This window comes from Corvus cornix, chromosome 3 (genome assembly GCF_000738735.6).
Source record: "Corvus cornix cornix isolate S_Up_H32 chromosome 3, ASM73873v5, whole genome shotgun sequence".
Taxonomy (NCBI): Eukaryota; Metazoa; Chordata; class Aves; order Passeriformes; family Corvidae; genus Corvus; species Corvus cornix.
The window spans coordinates 113,647,394-113,672,999 of record NC_047056.1 but is presented as its reverse complement, the minus strand read 5'-3'; the positions used below and the strand labels follow the sequence as shown (position 1 = coordinate 113,672,999).

Sequence of the window (25,606 nt, the reverse complement as noted above, 5' to 3'; positions counted from 1 at the left end):
AGCTCTCCCTGGATCCTTCCCTTCCCCAGGTGAACACCCCCAGCTCTCCGAGCCCGGCTCAGGAACAGAAGCCAGAGCTGCTGCTGCAGTCCCAGGAGCTGCAGGGGTGCAGAGCCCTTCCTGATTTTCCTGCTTTTCCCAAAGCAGGCGAGCTCTCCTCGGGCCTCCTTCCCTCATTAGAAGTCAGCTCCCGGCTCCGGTGACTCACGGTGGCAGCTAAATAAACCCAACACCTCTCATGACTCACGGGTCAGGTGAGAGGAGCAGCAATTCTCATTTGCATGTGCATTTTACACCTTCTCGGAGGCTGATTGTCCTCAGGAAAGAGCAAAAGCAGCCGCAATCAAGTCAACACTTGGGGCTTGATGGGAGCAGCTCCCGGGGAAAGAGATGAGTTTCTCCTGTGGGAGAAAAATCCATCCCAGCGATGCTTTAGCAATTGCAAAGTTCCTAATAATTGCAAACCTGCTGCTAGAGAAGGGAAGCTTATCACCAAATCCACAACCCGGCTTGATAAGCACCCAGAAGGGCCCAGAAATTCCTAAGTGGTGCTCTCAGGGAGAAAAATTAGAACTTCTCAGTCTTCTCTTTGCACACCCTCTGCAAAACAAAGATCCCCTCTGGCTCTGCAATTCTTCACGCACTCCTCGGCCAAGCTATTTCTCAAGCAAACCGAAGCACCTCGAGCAAAGAGCTCTGTCTGAACAGTCTAAAAAAGCATTTATTACCCCAAAAGGGAGGCGCTGCAGAAATATTAAAAACAACAGCGCTTTCGCAGGGAATTCATTTCCTTCCTCCGCTCACAACAGAGTCGCTACGAGAGTCTCCAAATTGCCCCGTTTATCTTGGCAAAAATCACACTTTTGGTCGATGAGTTCACGCATTTATCTGCAACTCAGAGAATCAGCTGAAATCCATGGGGTAATTTCTTTATCCAGGCTCGCAGTGCCCGTCCCTGGTGAGGAACGGGATCGACCTCCACGGGCAGGCTCTGGTCGTGCTGTTCTGCCTGGAACTGCACAGAATCACATCCTTTTTATCAGATTAGCTGGGGCCAGAAGCCTCAGTGGGCTGATCGAGATGAAGCATTACAAGAAGAAAATTGAAAATTATGTCAGGAGGAGGACGCCAGATTGATGATCCCTCAGCACTGCTCAGCTCAGGCCAGCACTGGACACAGAGCAGAGCACGAGTCTGGGACAAAGACAAGAAATTACTGGATAAAAGAGGGAAAACTGGGGCTTGGAGCAAGCTGGGATAGTGGAAGGTGTCCCTGCCTGTGGCAGGGGGTGGGATGGGATGAGCTTTAAGGTCCTTTCCAACCCAAACCACCTTGGGATTCTGTGATTCTCTCCTGGCTCAAGGTCCTTTTCCACATGAAGGAACCTCTGTACAAAACCTGAAGTTAAAGAATGATTTGCCCAAGAAATAAGGCTCCCAGAATCCCATTCAGAGTCAGCTGAGAGAGGCAGAGCCCAGTATAAAACAAGGAAAACGCTCTCAGAATTCCTCACTCCTCACGGCCTCTGCTGATGGAAGCGGTGAAGGAGATGAATCCTCACTACAAAGAGAAATTAAATTCAACCTTGACTGTCTGTTTCAAGTGTCACTGACCATCTCAACCAATGCTGCCGTGACAACCAAGCTCCAGAAGCACAAAAACTAAAAGCTCTGATTCATCTCCAACCCCATTTTCTCGCCTCTTGAATATTTAGGAAATGCAACTCGAGTAACTCCCACAGAACTCCATTTACCAAGCACTTATAATGTGAGTTTTACATTAAAAATATCAACCTTTATTTATGTGCTGAAGAACCCACACGTTGTCAGGGCAGGTTTTTGTCACACTGCTCGATCCGTGTTGCTCTGACTCCACGGAGTCACTTTGGGTTTAAAATTGCTCGGTCACACGGGCTGTGGCAGAAATAGTTTCCTTATTATCTGCAGAGCAAAGGCCAGGCTACTTGGAAAATTATTTTAGGCCCAATAAAATTAGCTAAGACACCTGCAGCAGGGAAAAAAAATATGGACTACCCACATCCTGAATCACAGCAGTAATTTGAATGGACAACCTAGAACCACCACCCTCCTCCCCTGAGGAGCTGTGTCCTTCAGAAACTCTTTGCTCAACTTGTTTGCTATTTTATCTTGATAAAATCCACTGGGAAAGAGCAGCAGAGCACTTTTTGTTTGGTCTTTGAGTGACAAGAGGGGGGGAAAAAAAAAAAAGCTAAGAAAACCAGCAGAAGTGTTTGGTGCCCTCCAGAGGAAAACCAAATTAAGTTGCAGCTTTCAGATACAAAGGACTGGTCCTAAAAATCGCTTCTCCTGGAGAAGACAGCTCTAAAATCACTCCTCTTGGAGATGATAATGTCACAAATAAAAATCCACAACGACAAGGCAGCAAAGTGAAACCATCACAGGGATGCTTGCCTCATTTAACAACTCCCAAAACATCAAACTTCCTCTTTTGTCCGAAAAGCACTGAAAATTCAGCATTTCCTGCCCCAAGCACGTGTGCATCAATCAGCCCGTGCTTTCCGAGCTGTAAAACGAGCAGAGCAGCTCCTGTCACACCGAACTGCTGCAGGGGGAGCTGCATTTGGGGCTGGAAGGGGCCGGGAGCGCTGACGCTCTCCGGGCTGAGTCATTCCTTACGGGAGCTGACGTCCGGCCGCCCTCCCAGGCTGGAGCAGCTCCCCTGCCCAGCTGCAGGGAATCAATCCCGTGGCAATGGGATTTGTCACAACTCCAGACCAAGGTGATGAGGCGTGACAGGGCCAGGGCTGGCTGGAATGCCAAGAAATGGGGAAAACTTTGGCCTTTCCTGCCATTTCCAGTTCGCCGTTCCCTGCCTGCTGCTGCCGCCCCTCTGCGCTGCTGAGTTGGGCTGTAAACATCCTGTGCCTCAAAATGTATTTAGAGAAACACTCCCTTTTAAACAAAAAAAAAAAAAAATCTAATTCTCTTCAGTGTTTTCAAAGAATAAACGATTTAAACCTTAAAGAATTCCATGAGGGAGAATCCAGGCTCTCACCTGACGGCCTCTGCCACGTTGTTGGAAGTGTGGCCCGACAGGGCATCGTGCAGGTTCCTGATGAAATAATCTCTGTAATCTTCAGGCAGAGCCATGAATGTTCCACCCATCACGATAAACTCCACTTTATCCACGCTGTGGCCCAGCTGCTTCAGCTGGAAAATTAAAAATATCACGGGGAAAAAAAATGATCAGTCGGGGATTTCTCCAATTGCAATCCCTGATTTTCTTACTGCTGCATTTCCTTCTTTTGTTGTTTCATGAATGAGAAATCTTTAATATTTCTGTGCAGGTTTTTTATAACCTCCTCCCCCTGCAAAAAAAAACCCCTCCAAAGTCATTTTTTTACTGTAAGAACACAGCCCAGAGTAGAGGATTTTCCTGAAGAATCAGAATTATTTAAGTTACTGGTTACTGAAACCACCTAAATTCAGCCGAAAGGCAAAAAAATTCCTTGCATCTCCTTCAATCCATGTAGAACAAACTCTCCTTAAAAACTCGTGAGAGAAAACACTGAATTCATGGAGAATTTTCCAATGGATTTGGAGATAAACAGGAAACTAATCAAAGCAGAACAGGATCGAGAAACTTTTCACATGTAACTCTGCAAGAAACCCCCAAATAGAATAACTTTGGTAGGAAAGGCACTGTTTGAGTATTAAATTCTCCATGGAATCATCAAGAACTAGGAATTCCAGAGAAGCTCAGCTCCATTTTGTTGGAATTATTATTAACCATCACCTATTGCACACAAGAGATCTCAGGAGAGGTTCAAATCCCACCATTTATTTCATGGAAATGAGAGCTGGACAATTAAAATGTATACATTTAAATTTTTTTTTTTTTGGTTTTTTTTTTTTGCAGCCCACCAGTCCAGAAATTAAAGCAATCCTCATTTTTTTTTTTGCATCCAATCCCAAGGAAATTCCCTGTAAAAATGTACCTGCTCCACTCTGTGCCTTGTCTGGAGATAGGGATCGTACCGAGCCCGGATGGCCCTCATGGATGTTGGCTGCAAAACACAAAAAGATTCATTTTAGAAACTTCTTTTCCCCAAAGAACAGCAAAAAAGAACAAAAGAACTTTCAGCATTGAAATTAATGCTGAAAACTTCAAATCCCGACTGCCCCAAAGCCTTCAAACCCACCAATAAAGACTCTGCACAGTTGTAAATATCAACTTGGCTCCTTAAATCCTTAAACACGTTTTTGTCCTGAGATGGCAACAGGACCTACAAGGAACACCAAAATTATTCAATTTTTAGTGCTCCCCAGCAGGTAAAAAATCTCTGCAGTGAGTCACAGCAGCGTTACAAAAATCACAAAGTGCTTCTCAGAGCACTTTTGGTTTTGGTCCTGCTCATTTCAGAACCTTTTCACTTGCACAAATCACCCAGGCAGCATCCTCTAGACTCAGTTTAAGCCTCAAATATTCTCTAAACTAAACTTATTCCTTCAGTTGAAATCCCTAAAAGCTCTTTTTCTTCTATCACCAGCTGATGGAAGCCTATTAATAATATTTCAAGAAGATTTTCAGGCACCTTTTGTATCCTGGATTCACTTGGTATTTCCCATTTTTCCTGTTTCCTTAATGGGACAAATTTTAAATCACAGAGGCAAAAAGAGACAAAGTTCCTGTTTAAAAGATGCTGCATTAATGTCCACCAAATGAATCCAGTTGGATTTCACCTCATTTTCCTGCTTTACATCCTTCCCACAGCTCTGAGGTTTTTGGTTAAAAGCAGCCACAATAATTCAGTCACAAACTGCTGCTAAACTTTCTCCAGACAGCAGGGAGAGAAAAACTGGGAGGTACAAAAATTTCGGGAGAAATCACTGCAGATAAAAGGGAATGAATGCAATTTCAGAGGCATTAACAGCTTAAAAACGGGATTTTTTCCCCCAAAACTTATGTATTTTAATCCTGTAGGAACCTCCCCACATCCTATTCCAGCGTTTGAAGACCCTTCTTACACGAGGGCACAACTTTTTACATTTTAACTCATCATTATTTACTCTGATCAAGAATTTCCCTCCTGGGCTTTGAGCTGCTTTACAACCTTTAGAAGTTTCTGAAGATTGGTTTTGGTTTTGCTCTTGGACACGAGTGAGTTGTAGGGATAAAGCCCAGCCTAACCCAAAGCCGGGCTTATGGAATGCTGGAATTCCCCAAAAGAGGGCATCAGTACCTCATATCCAGTGTAGGACTGGGTGGAATATTCGAAGTCAGAGTCAGGGCCCCCTGGGCAGTACCTGCAGGGCAAAAAAACCAGAGAAAACAGGAATTAAACTCTCACAATTCCAACTGTTTCTGTGATTCCATGAAATCCAGGAATGCTGGGAGGAGCTGAGCCTGCCTGTGTTTGCAAACAATGAAGGTCCAGTGCAAAACAGGAATTTTAATTGATTGTAGTGAGAAAGGGATTGGTCAAAACCACTTCAGACCTGTCAAATTCCTACATCCACCTAAAGCAACTTTCTGGAAGCAAAATATTGAAAACATTCCTGGGATATGGCATTATTTGAGGGAGCAGCTGTAGAGTTTTGGAGCAACAGTTACCCACAGATTAACTGATTTTGAAAAATAACTTTACAGTTTGAGTATTTTCCACGATTCCCTCAAGAGCATCACTTTATTCCATGCAGAACATGATTTCTCTTTGGCGTGGAAAGATGTCAAACAGGGATCTCCTCCTGTGCCAGCACCTGCTTTTCCAGAAATTTCGGGAATTTCAGTATCTGGATGGTGAGAAAGCTCATCTGCATTGGCTCCCCGAGCTTAGGGATGTGTTATTTCATCAACAAAACATTCCAGGTGCTCAGAGATGAATTCAGACAGGAGGGTGGGCAACTCCTTCTCCTTCAGCTCCAGCAGGAAAGGTGAGGGAGCATCCAGGGAATTTTCCTTATGGATCAGCTCCCAGGACAACACCACCTCCACCAAACCAGCCCCATTAGCTTCGCAGGATAATTGATTTGTTTCCTCACTGCCAGCTCACCCCGAGTCATCTGTCATCATTATACAATTAATTAGCAAATCACCGTGCCCACATTCATTTGCTGGCAAAGAGCTGAGCAGCCGAAGCCATTTCAGACACAAAATCACCTGGAACAGCTCAAACAGAGGAGCTGAAACAAACCCAGAGTGAAATTCAGGGATGTGTTGGGAATGACAGGGAATGTTTGGAAAGAAATGATGGGAAAAGCGCAGCCAAGAGGAGATTTCAGGTGCTCCAAGTCAAACTGAGGAAGAGACTTCGAGGTTAAGCCAAGCTTGTGGTTTTTGATTCAAATAAAACCATTTTTGGCTGTTCCAGGAGGTTTTGGCAGCTGGAGGCCTCCCTTCCATCTGTGCTCTGTCATTCCAGAGCCACTGGAATGGCACAGCAAGGAATTTTCTGCAGGCAACACCTGCTCCTCCTCAGGAGGGGCTCAGCTCAGCCACCTTCAGAATTCCCAGATCCTGCTGCTTTCCTGCAGGATCTGGAATCTCCCACCTGCTCCTCTGCCCAGGGATGCAACAGCCCAAATCAGGGACACAAACCCCACCTGATCGTTAACAAATTGGTAATAAATTAATAACCATGAAGGTGGGAATCTCCTGTGGAATGGTGGGTCTGGGTCATGAAAGGAGAAGATTTTCTCCTTGAGGAAAAGGTGAAAAAAAAGTGGATTTTGGGGTGATGTGTGAGGTATCAACAACCTGGCAGCTGTGCAGAATGGGAGCCTGGCCCCAAAACGCTGCTCCTGCAACACTGGATTTATCCAGGAATGCTGGGAAAATGCCCTTTTGGGTCATGGAATCACAGCAAGGCTGAAAAAGGCATCCGAGAGCATCCAGCCCAACCATTCCCTGCCCTGAGCTGTGTCCCCAAGTGCCACTTCCACAGGGATTTTCAATCCCTCTGGGGATGGGGGCTCCACCACTGCCCTGGGCAGCTGTGCCAGGGCTGGACAGCCCTTTCCAGGCAGGAACTGTTCCCAATATCCAACATGAACTTCTCCTGGTGCTGCTTGAGGCTGTTCCCTCTCATCCTGTCCCTGTTCCCTGGGAGCAGATCCCACATGGCTCCTCCCAGGGAATTCCAGAGAGGAAAATTCCCTCTGGAGCCTCCTTTTCTCCAGGCTGAGCCCCTTTCCCAGCTCCCTCAGCCTCTCCTGGTGCTGCAAACCCCTCCCAGGACACGCTCCAGCCCCTCCTGGAGGATAGAAGTGTCCCCAGGCCTGGAGTTGTCCCAGCAGGGCACATCTGGGCCGGCCATACTCACACACAGATGTTGCCCGTGAAGTTGATGTGGGGACACCGGTGGGGTTTGCACATCACAGCCACCACAGCGATCTGCAGGGAGCGAAGTGAGGAGAGAAATCACAGTCCTTGCCTCTGAAGTGACGAAAATAAAGAGCTTCTTGCAGGGCTGGGGCTGCTGGGGCATCTGTGGGATTGTTTTAGGATGCTCCGTGCTTGGGCTGCCACCCAAAACAGCTGTGGGTTAACCCTCGAAGGGGAGAACAAAAGCAGCAAGAAACAGGAACCTGTATGATTTAGTATTTCCACATGTGTGGAAATTTGGGTCTAATAGGGAGAATGAGGTGTTTTACCCTGAACTGGATTAACTGCTCTGCTGAAAAACCCACAGTGACACGGACACACTTCCCCTTTTTCCTCAGAGAATCCCAGGATGGGTTGGGTTGGAAGGACCGTAAACCCCATCCCGCTCCAACCCCGACACCTTCCACTACCCCACTTTGCTCCAAGCCCTGTCCAGCCTTTCCTTGGACACTTCCAAGGATGCAGCAGCCACAGGGAAACCTCCAAGGAAGGAACCTTCCCCCAAATCCTTTCAAAGCCACACCCCTGCGGGCATAAGGGCACAGAAAAGGCAACCTGGAACGTGCCGACGCCACCAGGCATTCCCCATCCCGGTTTTGGGCAGGAATCCGACCCAGTTTGGGGCTGGGAGCAGGGAGGATGGCGGGGGAAGGAGGGATGGTGGCTGTGCTCACCCCACTGGCCGTCCTGATGGGCTTGGCCTTGAGCTTTGGGAGCAGAACCTTCCGGAACTGGGGCGGGACAGCCGCGATGATGTCGACGAGCCGGGGCTGCGCTGGCAGCCCGTACTTGGCTGAGGTTTTGGTCTTCAGCCTGCAAGCAGAAATACCCCAAAGGACCAAAATAAGGGCTCATTTCCAGCAGTTCCACGGAGATCCTGGTAGGTTCTGGCAGTTTTGCTCTGCAGACAGAGTATTAAGCAGCAAACAGCTGCACTGTGCATTAAGGGACCAAAAACAAACTCATACCCGCCAGCCATTTTTAGTTCTTTTTATTTTCTGCACCTTTTCCTCCCAAATATGGCTTCATCCTAACTTTGTGCAGGCTGCCAAGGCTCTGGCTTGTCCTTTTCCAGGGCTTTGACTCATGTGTTGAAACCTTACACAGCCAGCCTGTAGCTGAGCTCATCTCCAAGGCAATTCCTGGCAGGTATTTCCAACAAAAAGTTTAGGATGAAGCGGAAAAAGTGAGGCAAATTCAGGTTTTATTACCCCACATAAATAAAGGAGCAAGAAGTTTCTGTAAACAACAACTTCATGTGTTGTTCAAGCCTAAAAAAATCTGATCGAATATTATTCCTACGTTAACATTTCCTTTTCCTGGTGGATTTGGGACTACTGAAGGATGGCAGTGAGAGTTTCTTGGAGTTTTTCAGCAATCCCACCCATTTTGGGACTCAGTAGCAAATCAGCCCAGAATTCCCTGATTTTATGATCAGAAAATGGGAGAGAAATGGTGTGAAAATGAAAGCTGGGTGTCACAGAAAGCACAGGATGTGCCCATCCTTGATGGATCAGCTCCAGAGGCACTCACTTGTTGAGATCCACATCTTTCCCTTGCTCGTGAGCCTCGAGGAGCTGCTTTATGATGTCAGCAATGGTCATCACCATCAGCTCGGCCTGGCTGAGCTCCCCTGGAACGGGAACAGAGCAAAAACAGCGAGGAGTCAGAGATTTTCCCACCTGGGACAACCCAGGGGCACCTGCCCTCGATTCCTGTCACAGAACTGTGGAATGGTTTGGGTGGGAAGGGAATTTAAAGCTCGTCTCAATCCAAACCTGACACCTCCCACTGTCCCAGGCTGCTCCAAACCCTGCCCAACCTTGGACACTGCCAGGGATCCAGGGGCAGCCACAGCTTCTCCGGGAATTCCATCCCAGGGCCTCCCCAGCCTCCCACAGAACGCGGCAGGAACGTTTCCTGTCGCCAACAACCTGCGTTCCCTAAAATCACAGAACCATGGAATGTTCTGGCTTGGAAGGGACCCGCCAGGATCATCCAGCCCAGCTCCTGGCCCTGCACAGACACCCCGAAATTCCCACCCCGTGCATCCCTGAGAGCGTTGTCCAAACGCTCCTGGAGCTCTGGCAGCCTTGGGAATGTCACCATTCCCTGGGGAGCTGCTCCAGGGCCTGACCACCCTCTGGGGGAAGAACATTTTCCTAAAATCCAACCCAAACCTCCCTGGCACAGCTTCCTCAGCTATTCCCATCTGTTCTCTCTCTCTCTCTCTCTCTGCAGGGTTGGTCAGGCTGCTGCACCTTCTCTGCTGCCCAATATCCCGTTCCCAGTTTTTGTCCCACTCTGATTTAAGGGAAAAGCCCACTTAACACCGGGACTCCCCATTCTGCCCCCGGCAGTCAGGACAAGGCAAACTCCTGAGCACCACCGGGGTGCCCAGGGCTCCGCCTTCCCGGCAAAAACAGTGGGGAAAGCACCCCAAAACCTCAGGAAGGTCGGGGCTGCCTCTTCAGCCCCTCCAAAACAACAGAAAGGGGCAAGGCCGACCTCGCGTTCCCACCGCACGCACACAGAGAATCAAGGAACGATTTAGGTTGGAAAAGTGCTCCAAAACCATCGAGTCCAACCATTCCCAGCACTGCCAAGGCCACCACTGACCCGTGTCCCCAAGTGCCACATCCACACGGCTTTTCAATCCCTCCAGGGACGGGGACTCCAGCACTGCCCTGGGCAGCTGTGCCAGGGCTGGATAGCCCTTTAAGTGAAGAAATTCCTCTTAATATCCAACCTAAACCTCCCCTGGCACTATTGGGGGCCGTTCCCTCTCCTCCTGTCCCGGTTCCCCGGGAGCAGAGCCCGACCCCGCCTCAGCCGCCCCCTCCTGTCAGGGAAGCTGTGCAGAGCCAGGAGATCCCCCCTGAGCCTCCTTTTCTCCAGGCTGAGCCCCCTCCAGCTGCCTCATCTGCTCCTCCCCCAGCTCCATCCCCTCCCCGGACACGCTCCAGCCCCTCAGGGCTCTCTTTTACCTTTCCCATTTTTCCTTTTCTGCTTCATCCCGGCGGATCCCGCGGCCTATCCCACAGCTCTGCCGTAAAGCGACACCGCCCCGCGCCGTCGCGAAAGCGCCGTAAAGCGCCGGGTGGGCGGCACGACGGGCGAGGGGGGTGCAGTTCCGCCATCAACCACCGGGGGCAGCGCGGCCGCACCGGGAGGGGGCGCCGGGGACCCCCCGGGTTTGGGGGGTTCTGGGGGTCCCGCCGGGGTTTTGGGGAGGGGGTTTGGGGTCCCCGGGTCCCCCTGCCCATGGCGTGCCCGGTGTGCAGTGTCCTCCGTTGAGATGCTCGGTTGGATGGTGTTTGTCGAGGCCGCGGTGTCAGGTGAATCCAGTCAGCTGGATCAAGGAATCGGTCAAGGAATCGATCAATGAATCGATCAAGGAGTCATGGAATTAGGGAATCAAGGAATCAGGGGAATCACGGAATCACTAAACTGCAGCGTCAGAGGGTCACAGAGTCTCAGAACTGTAGCACGATGGAATCGTGGAATCACGGGATCGTGGAATCTCAAGAGTCACGGAGCCACAGAGTCAGAGCCACGAAATGATGGAATCACAGAGTCACAGAATCCCAGAACTGTAGAATGATGGAATCACGGAGTCACAGTGTCAGAGAGTCACAGAGTCTCAGAACCACAGAGTGACGGAATCACAGAGTCTCAGAATCCATCACAGAATCCCAGAGTGATGGAATCACAGAGTCTCAGAATTCGTCACAGAATCACAGAGTCATGGAACCCCCAAATTAAAAAATTATGGAATCACAGAGTTACGGAATTCCAGACTCACAAACCCGTGGAATGACAGAATTGCAGACCCACAGACTCACAGAACTAGAGAATCAGAGAATCAAGAGAATCACAGCATCATGGAATCACCGACTCACGAAATCACGAAGCACAGACTCCCACAACCACAGAATCTCGGACTCACAGACCCGCAGAATCCCAGATTTACAGATTCTCAGAATCCCAGGATGGGTCGGGCTGGAAGGGACCACAGTGGGTCACTGGCAGGGCCATCCCAGAGCCCAGGGCACAGCTCTGGAATATCCCAGGGAGGAGACTCCTCACCCTCTCTGGTCTCTGGTGCTCGATCACTGCTCAGAGGGATTCCTGTGGAATTCCTGGCATCAGTTCCTGCCCGTTCCTCTGGTGCCATTGCTGGTCCCTGGAGCAGAGCCTGGGCCCTGCTCTGAGCCTCCCTGCACACAGGGACACCCAGGGATGGGGTCTCTTCCCAAGGCTGAGCAGCCCCAGCTCCCTCAGCCTTTCCTGGGCATGGAGAGCTCCAGGTCCTTCCCCATCTTCGCTGCCGGGCCTGCTCCAGGAGCTCCCTGCTGTCCTGACACAGCACTCCCGGGGTATAAGAACATCCTTATGGCTGTTCTTACAGGACAATTTCGGATTGATATTCCCAGTAGTGGGATCATCCTATTTCCCCGTTAGAATCCAGTTTTTCCCTGGGGTTTTCTTCCCCCTTCCCCCTTGCGCTGCGATCCCCCCCTGAGGAATCCCCACACGGGCCCGAGGACGCTGCGCCGCCTCAGCGCTAGATGGTAGCAAAACATCGGCTTCAGCAGGGAAAAACGGGCTGGGTTTTCCTGACAAAAGGCGGAAAATGCCTCCCGGAGACCCGCGGGATCCCGGGGAGTGCACGGAGGGGGGAGATGGGGATGGTGGGAGGGAGCAGCGAAGGGGAGCGGGGGGAAGAGGCTGAGGGGAAAGGGCGGCTCTGGGGGTCCCTGAAAGCAAAGGCAGCACGGCCGAGTGTGGGGCTGGATACTGGGAAAAGGTTCTTCCCCCGAAGGGTCGGGCACTGAACGGGATCCCCAGGGAATGGTGACATTCCCAAGGCTGCCAGAGCGCCAGGAGTGTTTGGACAATGCTCTCGGGGATGCACGGGGTGGGAATTTTGGGGTGTCTGCGCAGGGCCAGGGGTTGGATTTGATGATCCTGGTGGGTTTCTTCCCACTCAGGATTGTCCATGATTCCCTAAGTGTCACAGTGTCCTGTGCTCTCCTCCTTGGGAGGATTTGCAGACCCTAAAGCCCTCAGCAACCTGGAATAAACCCAAATCTGACCCTGTTTAAAGCAGGAGGTGGGACCGGAGGTCTCCTGGGGTCCCTTCCAGCCCAAATTCTGCAACGATCCTGTAAAATCAGCTCAGGATTCTTCCATGAATATCCAGTGACTTCTAAAACTCAGATGAGCTTCACCTTCTGGAGACAGGGATTTCCATGGCTGGACTACACCTTGTCTGGGGAACTGCCCTGCTGTTTGCCAGGGCCTTGCTCCCAAATCTTCTTGCTGGTGGCATCCCGGTCAATCCCTGGATTTTGGTGGATCATGAACCTACCCATGAGCAGAGGGGAGATGCTGCCTGGATGGAAAACAGGACTGTGGAGGAGGAGAGAACAGGCAGCAAGGAAAAAACCACCGAATTACAGATAAAACAGCAGGGAGATGCTGGCAATGGCCACGTGACCTGCTCTGGGGATTTGTGGGATGGTAAAAAATCTCACAAAGAAAGAGTCTCACAAAAAGAAAGATGTTTTTTCTTGGAAAACCTTCGGATCCAGGGGCTGTTCTGAGGATTTTTGGCACCACTCTCATGACTGGGGTGTGCCTGGGGGCTGAAGGGCTTGCAGGGAGGGAAAAGGGCACGAGGAAAGAGCTCTTCCCACCGGGTGGGATGATTTAAAAGGCAGCCAGAGCCTGCTCCGGTGCCTGAGGATGGCACGAGGGTGCCTGGAAATCAGATCCTGGGATGGAACAGGTTGAAATAGGGTTGAAACCATCCGCTCCCACTTCTGCCTGCTGGGCCTTTTGGAGAGCTGAGCTGAGTCTCCTTCCTACAGGATGTGCTGGGAGTGCCCTGCGATGCCTGGACCTGTTCTTGGCCTGGGATTTTACCTCCCCCGGGGTCTCCCGAGCCTCCTGTGCCAACCAACAGTTTCTCCATGGTCTGGGAGGTGGCTGTGCTTCCCCCCAGACCTTTATCTTCTGCCCTCCCCTCTCCCAAATCTATTCCATCAGCTGCTGTGCCTTGGGATGTTCCAGGCGGATCAAATTGGATTTCAAACCCGTTCCCATATCCCTGATGGCTCTGAACATTCCAGCAGGGGCGAGGTGGTGGATTTCAAACCCATTCCCATATCCCTGATGGGTCTGAACATTCCAGCAGGGATGAGGAGGTGGATTTCAAACCTGTTCCCATATCCCTGTTCCTCCCTAAAAACAATTCCTCACACCCTCATCTCAGCCTTGGAGCTGAGCCGTGCTCTCTGCTCGTTATCAGCTTCATCCACTGATTACAGCAACTTTTTATCTTGCATTTATTTCCTCTCACTGGCTGCTCTCCCTTTCCCACAAGGTCTCCACGCTCTTCCAGCACCATCCATTAACCCTTTATCCCTCCAACGCCGCTGCTGAGACTTTGCTCTCCTCCTGCTCCCACTTCCCTGGCAGCAGCTCACGTTCCCTCATCTTCCACCTCTCCACACGAGTTGGGCATTTCCAAAAATCGTCCAGCTGTGCTCCCACCCGCAGCTCCCGTCCTCAGAAGTTACACATTTTCCTTTCCCCGAGTTCCTGCTTCTTTAGCTCAGAATAATTAGGAAAACTTCATTTTGGCCCCGAAGCCAAACTCCGGTACCGAACTCTTGCCCTTCCTCCGGGGCAAGGAACACCAGGGAAGCGCAGGTGGAGTTTTGGGATAGCAGAGCTCCAGTCAGAGGCAGTCTGGCGTGTTTGGGTTTGTTCCCCACATCTGAGCGGGGCTGTAGCCCAGGGCTCGCATTCTCATCTCGCTGCTGCCGCGGCTGCTGCAATTCAGACGCTGCTGATTCATTGGCCCCTGGGCTTTCAAAGGTGCCTTTAATCAGAGGCTGGGGCTGCTTCCAGTCGTGCAGGACCTGGAAACGCCGAGCGAGCGGGGCAGGGAAATGCGCATCTCCAAGGGCACAGCTGTAGTTTGGCGATCTCTTATCAGCGTTATCTGGGAATTCGCTCTGAAGTGGGGCAAGGACCCTCTGCCTGTGCCCATCACCAGCCCCAGGCACTCGGTTTTGCCCCAGGGGGTGGCACAGGCAGCTGATGGAGGTTTTTTTTTTCTCTTCATTTCAAATTCTGGCCCATTTGGTGACCTCAGGAATGATGTTCAGTATGTTTACGTACAGCGTAAGTATACAGGATTTTATTCTGATTAACAGGGGGTGCATTCTGTAGGTCTGCTGGTATTCCAGGGATAATTGACTTAACACATTCCTGGGCATTCGTATTTATTATTTTACGGCATCATAAATACAAAAAAAATTACAAATCAGAGAAGGTTTAAGCTTTAAAATGTGCAGTGAGCACTTAAAATATGATCTGACACAGCAAAGGCACAGTGCCTCTCCAAGACTCACCTCCAAGACCACTCAGATCCTGGGAATTGTACAATTCCAGGGGATACTGATGGGAAGAGAGAAACCACTGCTGCAGGGTTACATCATTTCCATGTTTGTAACATGGATCTGACCCCAGCTGCTGCCTAATGGAAGCCAAAAGAAGCTTGGATTTAGGAAGCCAAGGAAGCACCCATGGAGCAATCATTTAACTTGGTTTCCTAGGGAAAAAAAAACTGGTGAGGAGAGATTTGCAATTCCGGGGAACGGTGCTGATGAATATTTTGGATGGGGTTTGCTCCACCTCACTTTAAAAGCTCAAAATTTCGCTTCCTTAATCAAAATTCATCAGTCTGGTCTTCTGCATAATCAACAGATCCGAAGATAATTCCCACCTGCAAGTTCCTGGCTGATTTTTTTGGGAGGCAACAGCTCGGACTCATCAGCTCTTAGGCCTTCCAAGCACCCAGGAAAACCAGAAAAAGGAAAAACCCCAAAGTCTGGGAGAGGGAGATGCGCTGAGTTGTCAAACCAGTGATTCGGAGCTGGAATTCACGTGTTCCCATGTGAAGAGTCTCCCCCTGGATGCTCTCCATCCATGGGATGCCGTGCCCGGTGCCTGGTGTTGCGAAAACCCCGGAAACCCTCCAGTGACACAGAATACTCTGCTCTCAGAGCAGAAGTTTGCTCCTCATCCGTGCTGAAAGGGCCTCGAGTTGCCCCATGGGAGGATTAGGTTGGACATAAGGAACAATTTCTTCATGGAAAGGGTTGGAAAGCGCTGAATGGAGTCACCATTCCTGGGAGCCCCCAAAAAACCTGTGGATGTGGCCCCTGTGGACGTGGTTTAAGGACTATGGGTGTGGTGCTGCATTTGATGATCTAAAAAGTCTTTTCCAGCCTTAATTCTGGGATTCTGTGCTTGGTGGCTGGGATTTCTTCGGAAATGTGATTTTTGTCCATAAATGCTGAGGATTCCTGTGCATGCCATGATTTTTCCCAATGAATGGAAAGGTTCCGTTTCGTCCCAGCTCTCTGGGATGAGTTACAGCTGCTGTGCTTTCAGTCCCCTTATCCTTAAAAGCTGCTCTTTGTTCCGTTTCCTGGGAATTCCCCAAACTGCGGAAAAGCCCAAAGAGAGAGAGAGAGAGAGAGCGCACGGGATTCCCAATCTCTTCAGTGATCAATTCCAGCTCCCCATGGATCCGTGTGCAAGAGAGTGGGATTTGATTTCCTTCTCAGGACCACGATGGAAAAGGTGGAATTCCTTTGTTTAACATGAGAAAGGAATTCTGTCTCCAGCACATCCCTAACCAGGTTGTCCTTGGAGCGTTTCCCCTGACTCTCCTTTCTCCCGTGCTTTTCCCTTGCACTCTCTGGTGCTTCCTGGTTGGAAGTCCTGCCGTGTTTTCCAGAATCCATAAGGAAAAGGGAATGTCGCACCAGTGACAGGAAAACAGGTTCCGATCGCAAAGCGCAGCAGGAGCATCCCCGTTGTTTCCCCAGTGCCAGGTGGATGAATTCCTGTTCTGCTGGAATGAAGGATACTCTGGGTCCTCCCTTATTCCGTGTCAGATCCTTGGTTGGATGAAGGAATGTGCCACGGCTGAGCCTCAAACAGAGGAGGTGCTGCATGAGAGAGAAATAGGAAGAATCGGATTAATTTAGAGAGCTCCGATTGACTTAGAGAATTCCGATTCTAAACATATTTAAGTGCTCGGCCAATCCTTAGGATTTTTGTGACATTTAATACCTCAAACACCTTCCCAAATCTGGATTGAGTGGGAAGGTTATTCCCGCTCGTGATCTCATTATAGGGAAGATAATCATCAATCAGAACATTTTTCCTTTTCCTGTCCCTTCCTGACAATCTGCAAACACGCTCTGGCAAAGCCCAGCTGGAGCAGGATCCAGAGGTGGGATGTTTCCCTTGGGAAAAGCCTGGCAGAGTTCACAAAGGTCCGGGAGAGGTCACTGAAGGAATCACGATAGGATTTGTCTCTCTCTGATACAACAAACCCCAAAACACGGTTTTGCCCTGTGAAATCGCCCCTAATCCAGGTGCAATCCCTCAGGGATGATTCCCCTCGGGGTGCTGTACACAGCAGTGGTGTGGGTAAGTTCTTTCCCCACTCACCCCTTCCTCTTCCACAGTTTGTAATTTTCCTGGGTGCAGCCAGGATTGGATTTGGCCCATCCCGGTGTGTCCCGGTATCCCCCACCAGTATGGCCCCGTTAACAGTCCCTGGGAGGTCACATCCCTGCAGGAATTCCCTGGTCTCCCACATCCTCTCTGACAGCACTGAACCTCCCCTCATGGAGAAGTTCAGAGACTTAAACACCTTCTCCCCATTCCCAGCGCCTCCGGAGCTGAGGGACGCATTCCTGGGAGGCCACCACACCAGAATTCCCTGGATTCTCTGGAATGACCAAAGTCAAGGCCCAGATCCTACACTAAACTCTGCATGACTTGGCCCCGGCCCAGCCTACAACATTCCCACGGCTCTTTCCACGCCGTAGGACTCCAGGATCAGGGTCCTGTTTTATGGAGTCCTTCAGCACCAGGAGGGAATGGGACTCTCCAGCCTGATCCCGGTGTTTTTATGTCCAGGATGCATTCACGTTCTGCTCCCTACTTGTGTTTTCCTTAGGCCTCGCTCATGGAACCACGGAATTGTTGCGGTTGGAGAAGCATTCCAAGATCATCCAGTCCAACCATCCCCCAGCACTGCCAAGGCCACCGCTGATCCATGTCCCCAGGTGCCACATCCACATGGATTTTCAATCCCTCCAGGAATGGGGGCTCTGCCAGTGCCCTGGGCAGCTGTGCCAGGGCTGGACAATCCTTCCAGTGAAGGAATTTTTCCTAATATCAAATCTAAATCCAATCCCTAATCCAACCCAATCTAAGGATTCCAGTGCTGTCCTGATGTATCATCCCTCGTCTGTGATTAGATCCTTTCTTTCCTCACAAGGATTTGGGATCACTGGTTTGCCCTGTGGAGATTAACCTATGGATCTGCTAAAAATGCAAGGTTTGGGAGATCCAAAGGGGGGCTGGAGGTCTCCACGTGTTCCACCATCTCCCATCTAGATGAGATCAATAATTACCAGATAATCATTGACCTGGAGGAGCTCCCATCACTCTACCCCTGTGTCTTTCCTAAAATCCCAACAGTATTCCATCAAAGTCCTCTTTTCCTTTGCTCACTCCAGGTTCTTCACCATTTTTGCACAAGAAACCACCAGGGCTCACAGACTGGAACCCTCACGGTGACGACCCCGATGTGAACCACCAGGACTTCCCAAAGACCCCAAAGAGGCTTTCCCAGCAGGCTCCTGACACTGAGGAGCTTCAGGATGTGCCATGAAGGGTTTCCAAACCCAACCCCAGACTGAAATGGCCTCAAATTGTTTGGGATTGTGTCATTCCGGCTCCTTATTTTTGGGAGGCATTCCTGGAGTTCCCAGCTGTTGTTTGTTTCCCTGGAGTTCATTGCTTGGCCCTGGAATTTGCTGGATGCTCTGGTTCCCAACCCAACCACTTCAGCTCCTCCTGGATCCTCTCCAGGACTTGGATTTTGGACAGAGCCCACTCACACATCTGCTCTGGGATCTCTTGCTCTGCCACGGAGTGCTGGTGAGTCCAGCCCACGTGTTCCATCCCGCGGTGACAGTGGTGATAAACAGGGGGATTGGGAAGTGCTGGATGTGACATCTCCGGCCACGTGTTCTCTGTTGGTGCAGCAAATCCCTGTCCTCTGGATTCCCAACACCCATAGCCCTGCCCTCCACCCCCTGAGAGGGGCTCCAGGAGAGCTGGAGAGGGACTTGGGATAAAGGATGGAGGGACTGGACACAGGGAATGGCTTCCCACTGGGAAAGGGGAGCTTGGGGTGGGATTTTGGGAAGGAATTCTTGGCTGGGAGGGGAGGGACTGGGCTGGAATTCCCAGAGGAGCTGTGGCTGCCCCTGGATCCCTGACAGTGTCCAAGGAAAGGCTGGACAGGGCTTGGAGCAACCTGGGATAGTGGGAGGTGTCCCTGGCCATGGCAGGGGGTGAAACGAGATGATTTTTAAAGTCCCTTCCCAGCCAAACCATTCCAAGATTTTATGATTCCGTGATTTGGATGTTGTCTCCAGAACAGCCTCCCCAGGGACAGGACCTCACACTCACATGGGGACCTGGTGCCCATCCTGGTGCCATCTCCAGTTCCTCTCTCCCGTGGTTTTGGAGCTCGGACGGGTCCCGGCCGGATCCCGGCATTCCAACGGGAGCTCTGGACCAGGGCCTTGGCTGCTGCCTTGGAGGGCAAGTTCCCAGTTTGCTGAGGTGTGGCCCAGCTGGGACGAACTGGTGGCTTTGGGAGAGACTCGAGATCGGCACAAAGTGACAACTGGGAAGAGAGAAGAGAAGAGAAGAGAAGAGAAGAGAAGAGAAGAGAAGAGAAGAGAAGAGAAGAGAAGAGAAGAGAAGAGAAGAGAAGAGAAGAGAAGAGAAGAGAAATCATCATCCCAACAGCTTCAGAGGGACTGAAAACATTGGAATCCACTGAGAAATTCTATACATTCTATGAATTTTATCCCCAAATGATAGTCCTAAAAACCACAACCATAATCTACTTTTTCTGAGCTGTGCTGTGGTCTAAATTTACCTGAAGGACAGAAGGACCCAATTAGAAATTGATGCCAGTGAAGCTAAACCCGCATTAATTAATTTTCCACATTAATTAATATGTTAATGCCCGAATTCTCCCCTGTGCACGCGGCTGGGACTGATCCCAGTCTCGCTCAGTGCTTGAAGACTCAAAAGTGTAAAGGATGAAGTTTATTTCAACATAACCAGGATAAAAATTAAGCAAAAAAAAAAAAAAAATCTCTCAACAACCCACTTTATTCCTTGAGAAAGATCCCAAAAAATTCAAAAAACCCCCAGGTCCTGGAAAAAGAACAGTTCCGAGTTTTTTTTGGACTGACCCAAATTATTTGGTAAGAATAGAGAACAAACGTTATTATGTCAACTCGAGAGAATTCCAAATAAGCTTTACAGAATATAAACACACATTGCCCAGGACCAGGTGCTGGGAATCCTGGATTTCCCTGTAGGCTATTCCCACCTCCTGGAAATGGGATTTTTTTACTCAGAACATCAATTCCCTGTCAATATGTCATGGAAAAAATGCATTCCTGCCTTCAGATCCTTCAATCTCATTACCCTGGGACACAGCCAGGGAGGCAGGAATGACTGATCCTGTCAAAAAGATGTTATTTAGTGAGGACTAAAACTAATTTGGGAGCAGCTGTGAGGGTGGGGCAGTGTCTGGAGCAGACAAAGGCAGACCCAGCCCCTCACTGCTGACGTTGACCAATCCAGTTCCGCCTTCCCCATAAAATATCTGGGAATTTGCTGGGAAGGACTCGTGGGGAGGGCACTGGTGTGGCAGCAGTGACACCTTGGGCTCCGAACTCAGGGCTCTCAGCTGGAGTGGCATCCTTGGAGTATCCTTAGAGCATTTCCCTGGATAAAGAGAGGGCAGGAATTGCCTCCCGCCTGCACGGACCTGGGGGTGTGCAGAGTGTGGCCCTTCATTCAGAGACCTCATTAACTTAATTCACTGTAATTTACTCTTTCGTGTAATTGGGCCAATTGACTTTCATTTCTTCCAAATGAAGAGCGAGCCTGGTCACATTTTCTGCTTTCTGTGATTAGTAATAAACTCCAAACCCTCCCAGCTTTACTCGGGGAGAACTCATTCACTCCATGCAAACGTGGAGCCAGTGGATGTCCCCTTAATTAGGTGTTTATGCTCATTTTGGTGCGCTCTGGTTGAGCCTCCTGAGCTGGGAGCTCCATGTAAAAAACCCTTTTATATTTTTATGTATTATTTTATTTTATTTATTATTTTATTTATATTTTATATTCCAGCTGTTGGCTGGAATATTCTTTATTCTCACCTACGGTCTGCACTGGGATCACTGATCTATTTCAGGGTTTCATTTTAATCTGACCCGGTGTTTGCTCGCCTTGGGTGTTTATTCTTTCATCCTGGGCTATTCTTCTTCTGAGGATTTGCCGAAAGATTTGCACATTAAGCCTCTTTATTTAGGCTTGATTAAATAGGAGCCTTTCTAAAGGTCTTCATTTCAGCCAGGTTTCCCAATGCTGCCTTTAATAAATGGAAAATAATTCTGGGTTATTCCTAGAGAATTCTATTTATTTATTTTTTTACTTACTTATTTCCCTATGCATCAGCCTGGTTTAAGCTCAGCTTTATTGTCTTTAGTGCTGCGCTCATTTGTGGCTGGAGCAGCAACAGGTTTGTACAAGAGGATAAAAAACTCAGCTCTTCTACTGACACGGGGACAACTCCAAAATCGGGAGGGATCCAGGACTTTTTCCAACATAAAAGGTTTAGGGAAGACCCTGAGGGGCTGGAGCGTGTCCAGGGAAGGGAACGGAGCTGGGGAAGGGTTTGCAGCACCAGGAGCGGCTGAGGGAGCTGGGAAAGGGGCTCAGCCTGGAGCAAAGGAGGCTCCAGAGGGAATTTTCCTCTCTGGAATTCCCAGACAGGAGGAGGCAGCCAGGTGGGATCAGGATTTCTCCCAGGGAACAGGGACAGGGTGAGAGGGAACAGCCTTAAATTATGCCAGGGGAGGTTCAGGTTGGATATTGGGAACAGTTCCTGCCTGGAAAGGGCTATCCAGCCCTGGCACAGCTGCCCAGGGCAGGGATGGAGTCCCCATCCCTGGAGGGATTGAAAATCCCTATGGAAGTGGCACCTGGGGACACAGCTCAGTGCTGGCCTCGGCGGTGCTGGGGGATGGTTGGACTCGATGATCTTAAGGATCTTTTCCAACCTCAGCAATTCCATGATTCTCCCATTTTATATCAGTCAAATGCTTCCTGATTGGGGTTGCAGGTCAATTAACTTTGAAGAACACGTAAGTTTCCTAAAATCCGGGGAGAGAAAATCAAATTCACCTATTTTTACTGAGATTCTTTCACTTCTGGCCTGGCAATAAAACAGCTTGGAGTTGGGAAGGGGAAGTTGTGGTGGGATGAACCCGTGTGAGGACGCTCCGACCTCCAGAGGAAGAGAGCGCCAACTGTGAGGCAGAGGCTGAATAATGATATTTTCTGTTCTTCAGCAGTGCCAGAATCAATTTCCTTGCCCACAGGCTGTATTTGGGTCAGGAGGATGCCTCCCCATCTGGGAGACAATGCCTCTCTTTCATGTAACCCTCCTTTAGCTCCACTCCCAGGCATTCCCTGGCTTCCAGGGCTCTGGGAACACCAGGTCTGCTCCCAGAACCCCCGACACGCTCGTGAGCACGGCCTTCTCCTGGCAGTTGTTTGTTGCCATCTCCACAGAACCCGTGGAGCTCTCTGGAATGACTTCCCTGAGCTCCTCGCGTGGGAGGATGCCCTGTTGCAGCAGCCCCGGGCACAATGAGCCCTCAGTGTTGAGATTTGGGGCTGCTTTGCTCGGGCTCAGGGCACGGAGGATGAACGAACGTCAAACTGCAGCGATCCGGAGTCGTGAAACTTTGTGTTGTGAGGGAACTGTGCCAGCACTTTGTAAAAAGCATGGAAAGGGATTTTTGGGATAGTCAGGAGAGGGAGGAGCGGATAACAGGGGCACTGTCTCTGCACAGACACTGCTGCCCCTTTCCCACCGCCAGCGGCGTCTGGGATGCGGCGAGATTCCCTCAGAGCAGCCAGCCGTGGGGGAGGCTTTGTGTCCTCCTCCTGCCCAGGTGTCCTCTCAGCAGCTCTTTCCTGAGGGAAAAACTCCGAGCTCCAACATTCCTGGGGGTGCCTGACACCGCCCCAGGTGATGGAATCACAAACTGCTGACACTTGCCAGGGATTTCACCTTCCGGAGCTGATTGGATCCACGAGCCCCTCTCCTCTTCCTCTCAGCCTCCTGCCTGCTCAGGTCTGGGGTGCGCCCTCCTCCCTTCCTCCTCCTGCAGAGCAGAACGCAAAAATATCAATAAATGCTGTGCAGTTCCTTCCCTGGGGTTGATAAAACCCAAATCCTTTGGGATATTGGCACCCAAAAAGACGTGGGTTGAGAGAACACACTTTCATCTCGCACCTGGGGCAGCCCCAAAGAGCACAATCAGCTACCAGCACTCAGGGGAAAGTGGGAACTCGGTATTTTTTTAAGTTATGACAAATTCTGGCACTCAAACACAAGCTCAGGACTCAGTGATTTAAGCTAAGTGCACCTAAGATGTTACAGCACCTTCGGGAAATTCACAGAAAAGAAGCTGAGCTAAATCAATTTGAGAAGTTTCGGTGAAGTCTGTGTTACCTGAAGTGCAAAAAAGGCTGGGGGCTGCCTCCAACAAGGTGTTTATTCAATGTTTTTATAGCCAAATAATTCTATGTATCTATTTCTATATGTATGAGTATAAAAATGCGTGATTTTTGGTATTATATTCAGCTGTTCTTAAATTCAACACAATTAACTGGCAGAACAGGAATATTCCAGAGTGTGAGAATGAAGTGAACTGCACTGGAATATGGCCGGCTGCCACGTTTTTTCCGATATCAGCAGTAAAATCCAGACTCTGAGGCAGTGCTTTTTAAGCACTCAGGCAGGTTCACGATCCGGAGGTGTTCATTCCACATTCAAATTCCGTGATACGGAATCTGGGAAGTGAAAGCAGCAGCTCTGAGTGGTTCTCCCGGTGTCTCTGGGCTCCATGCTAAAAAAGGCACAGTTGGAATACAAAAATCATGGGTATAAAGGGTGGAAATAGACTCTAAAAGCAACTTTTATCCTGTGAAAAGCCAGGATCACACCACATAACACACACACAACACCAGCACGTGGCCGGTATTCCCTCATCCCAGTCCAGGAGCATGAAGTCAAATCCAGCATTATTTCAAGTGGGAAATTGAGGAAAACTGCCACCTCTTTATAAAATCAAACAGTCAAGGGAGAAAATCCGACCCAAAATATTCCAGCTGGGAAGGAATTGGTCATTTTGGTGGACCTGGCAGTGTCCAGGTTATGGTTGGACTCAGCCATCTTCAAGGTGTTTTCCATCCTGAATGACGCTGTGACCTTTGGGTAGAGGGCAGCCCTGGCCTGGTGGCTGTAAATAAAGATATTATTGTAAATTGAGGTATCTGCTGCCGTGTTCTGGTGTCTGAATCGTGGTGTCAGCTCACCCCCAGAACCCCAGCTCCAGGTCAGGAAAATGGAAGGAGTGAAGATGAGGAAAAAGGCGTCAGAGCCAGGATGAGGACAGCAGGTCTCTCGCTCCCAGTGCTGAACTCGGTGTTTCTCGCCCCGTTTTCCTCCCTTAAGGAATTTTTTTTTAATTCCCACACACCCACCAGGCACGGAGTGCTGGGCTGGCTATTCAGGAGCACGAAAAGGGGGAGACGAGCGTCGGGATCCGGGAGGACGGGGACGCTCCGAGTCCTTCTCACGCGAGCGAGCCCCTCTTTGTCAGGAGCGGGGGCCGCTGACAGAACAATTACTGCAAGTAATTATTTTCTCGTTGGGTAAACACTCCAGGACAATATGCAACTGTTTTTTAGAGCCAGCCTGTGGCCGTAAATTACCCAAGGCTGGGGAGGGGGGACAGAACTTGCATTTTGGCCGAGCTGTTGTCGTGAGAAGTAGCAGGGCCCTGTCTTGAGGCACAAGGCCGCGGTCTTGGCAGGGCTCCAGCGCTCGGATAGAATCGGAATTCATTATTCATGATCAAGTGGGAGGCAAATCTTTTGATTTATTGGCAACGAGCTGCACAAACAGCAGATGCCTTCCAGCAGAGCCGTGCATGCAGGGCCTGACAGAAACGCCCTCCTGGGCCTTTGTAGGCAGATCAGAGCCCCACAGGAAAATTTCCTAACTCGACTCCACGCTTTAGATAAAAATCTTTCACTTCCCCTTTGCAATATTTCTTTGTGCCCAGGGAGGCAAATCCCTCCTTGCTGATCTCTGGGAATGTTTTGGTTTTTTTTTTTTGTCTGTAACAAAAAGCTGCTTGGACAATTCAGGCAGAAAACAAACCAGACCTACCAGAAATCATCGCCGTGATAAATTACAACGCCGATAGTCACAGCTATAATTCTATTGAGGGATTTTGATAACCCCTTCCAGGCAATTTGTAATTCAACCCTGTCTGTATCTCTTCTCTATCACCTCACCACTCCCTTGGCTGCACATCTGCTCATTGCTGTTCTTAATTTCACTGCTCAGAGACTGCTGAGCTTTTCCCACACTGTCCCACCTAAACCCAAAACCTCCCAGTGAACTTACTGGGGGATCTCTGTCCCACCTCCCTCATGCTGCAGGGGGGTTTTCACTGAGCTCCTGGGCACAGATTTGGGGTACAAGCTCCTGCCTTTCTGAGCAAACGGCAAAGAAATCCAGCAGAAGCGAAAAACAGGTTTCAATTATCATCCAGACTGCAAATGAACCCCATTTTTTGGGCACTCCTCAGCTGTGGCCAAGTGTTATTGTTCTCCTCAGTGAGCCCTGGCCAGGCCAAACCCTCGCCCAGCTGCTGTCTGGAAATGTATTGATCTGTTTTTCAAAGCTAAAGAGCCAATTTTGGCCTCACAGCCTGCAGAATATATTTTGTGTTTCCACTTACAGGACTCCCTTTGTCTCCACTGCACTGCGTAATTGAGAATTGACTGCAGCTCCTTCTGCTTGCCATGTTTCCCCTTTTTTTTTTTTGGCTAAACAAGGATGAGTTCTCTGCTAGGAATTCCCAGCAGTGTTGTTTCGGTGCTGCTGTGGAAGGGAGAAGGCAGCTGATGACTCAAAAGCCCAACAAAGGAACAGATGAAAACTCTTCGTCA

At 49.9% G+C, this 25,606-nt stretch overlaps 2 protein-coding genes across 5 annotated transcripts in view; both read right to left on the bottom strand.

The window, feature by feature from the left end:
* ELP3 (elongator acetyltransferase complex subunit 3) overlaps positions 1 to 10,441 on the bottom strand; it is a 46,812-nt gene extending 36,371 nt beyond the window's left edge. Inside the window, exons 1-7 of the mRNA XM_039569924.1 lie at positions 10,354 to 10,441; positions 8,900 to 8,999; positions 8,041 to 8,179; positions 7,305 to 7,375; positions 5,226 to 5,289; positions 3,981 to 4,049; positions 3,038 to 3,192 (exon numbers count right to left, since the gene is read on the bottom strand). Of these exons, the coding sequence (XP_039425858.1) occupies positions 3,038 to 3,192; positions 3,981 to 4,049; positions 5,226 to 5,289; positions 7,305 to 7,375; positions 8,041 to 8,179; positions 8,900 to 8,999; positions 10,354 to 10,381 (626 nt within the window). The 5' untranslated portion in view covers positions 10,382 to 10,441. The remainder of the gene's footprint in view (positions 1 to 3,037; positions 3,193 to 3,980; positions 4,050 to 5,225; positions 5,290 to 7,304; positions 7,376 to 8,040; positions 8,180 to 8,899; positions 9,000 to 10,353) is intronic.
* Positions 10,442 to 14,564: 4,123 nt separating this feature from the next.
* FBXO16 (F-box protein 16) overlaps positions 14,565 to 25,606 on the bottom strand; it is a 33,418-nt gene continuing 22,376 nt past the window's right edge. For 3 of the 4 annotated variants that reach the window (XM_039568382.1, XM_039568380.1, XM_039568381.1), the window contains exons 7-9: positions 22,638 to 22,743; positions 18,950 to 19,169; positions 14,565 to 16,401 (exon numbers count right to left, since the gene is read on the bottom strand). In XM_039568382.1, coding sequence (XP_039424316.1) covers positions 16,334 to 16,401; positions 18,950 to 19,169; positions 22,638 to 22,743 — 394 coding nt within the window. In that variant the 3' untranslated portion in view covers positions 14,565 to 16,333. The remainder of the gene's footprint in view (positions 16,402 to 18,949; positions 19,170 to 22,637; positions 22,744 to 25,606) is intronic. The other variant, XM_039568383.1, reaches the window with a different exon arrangement.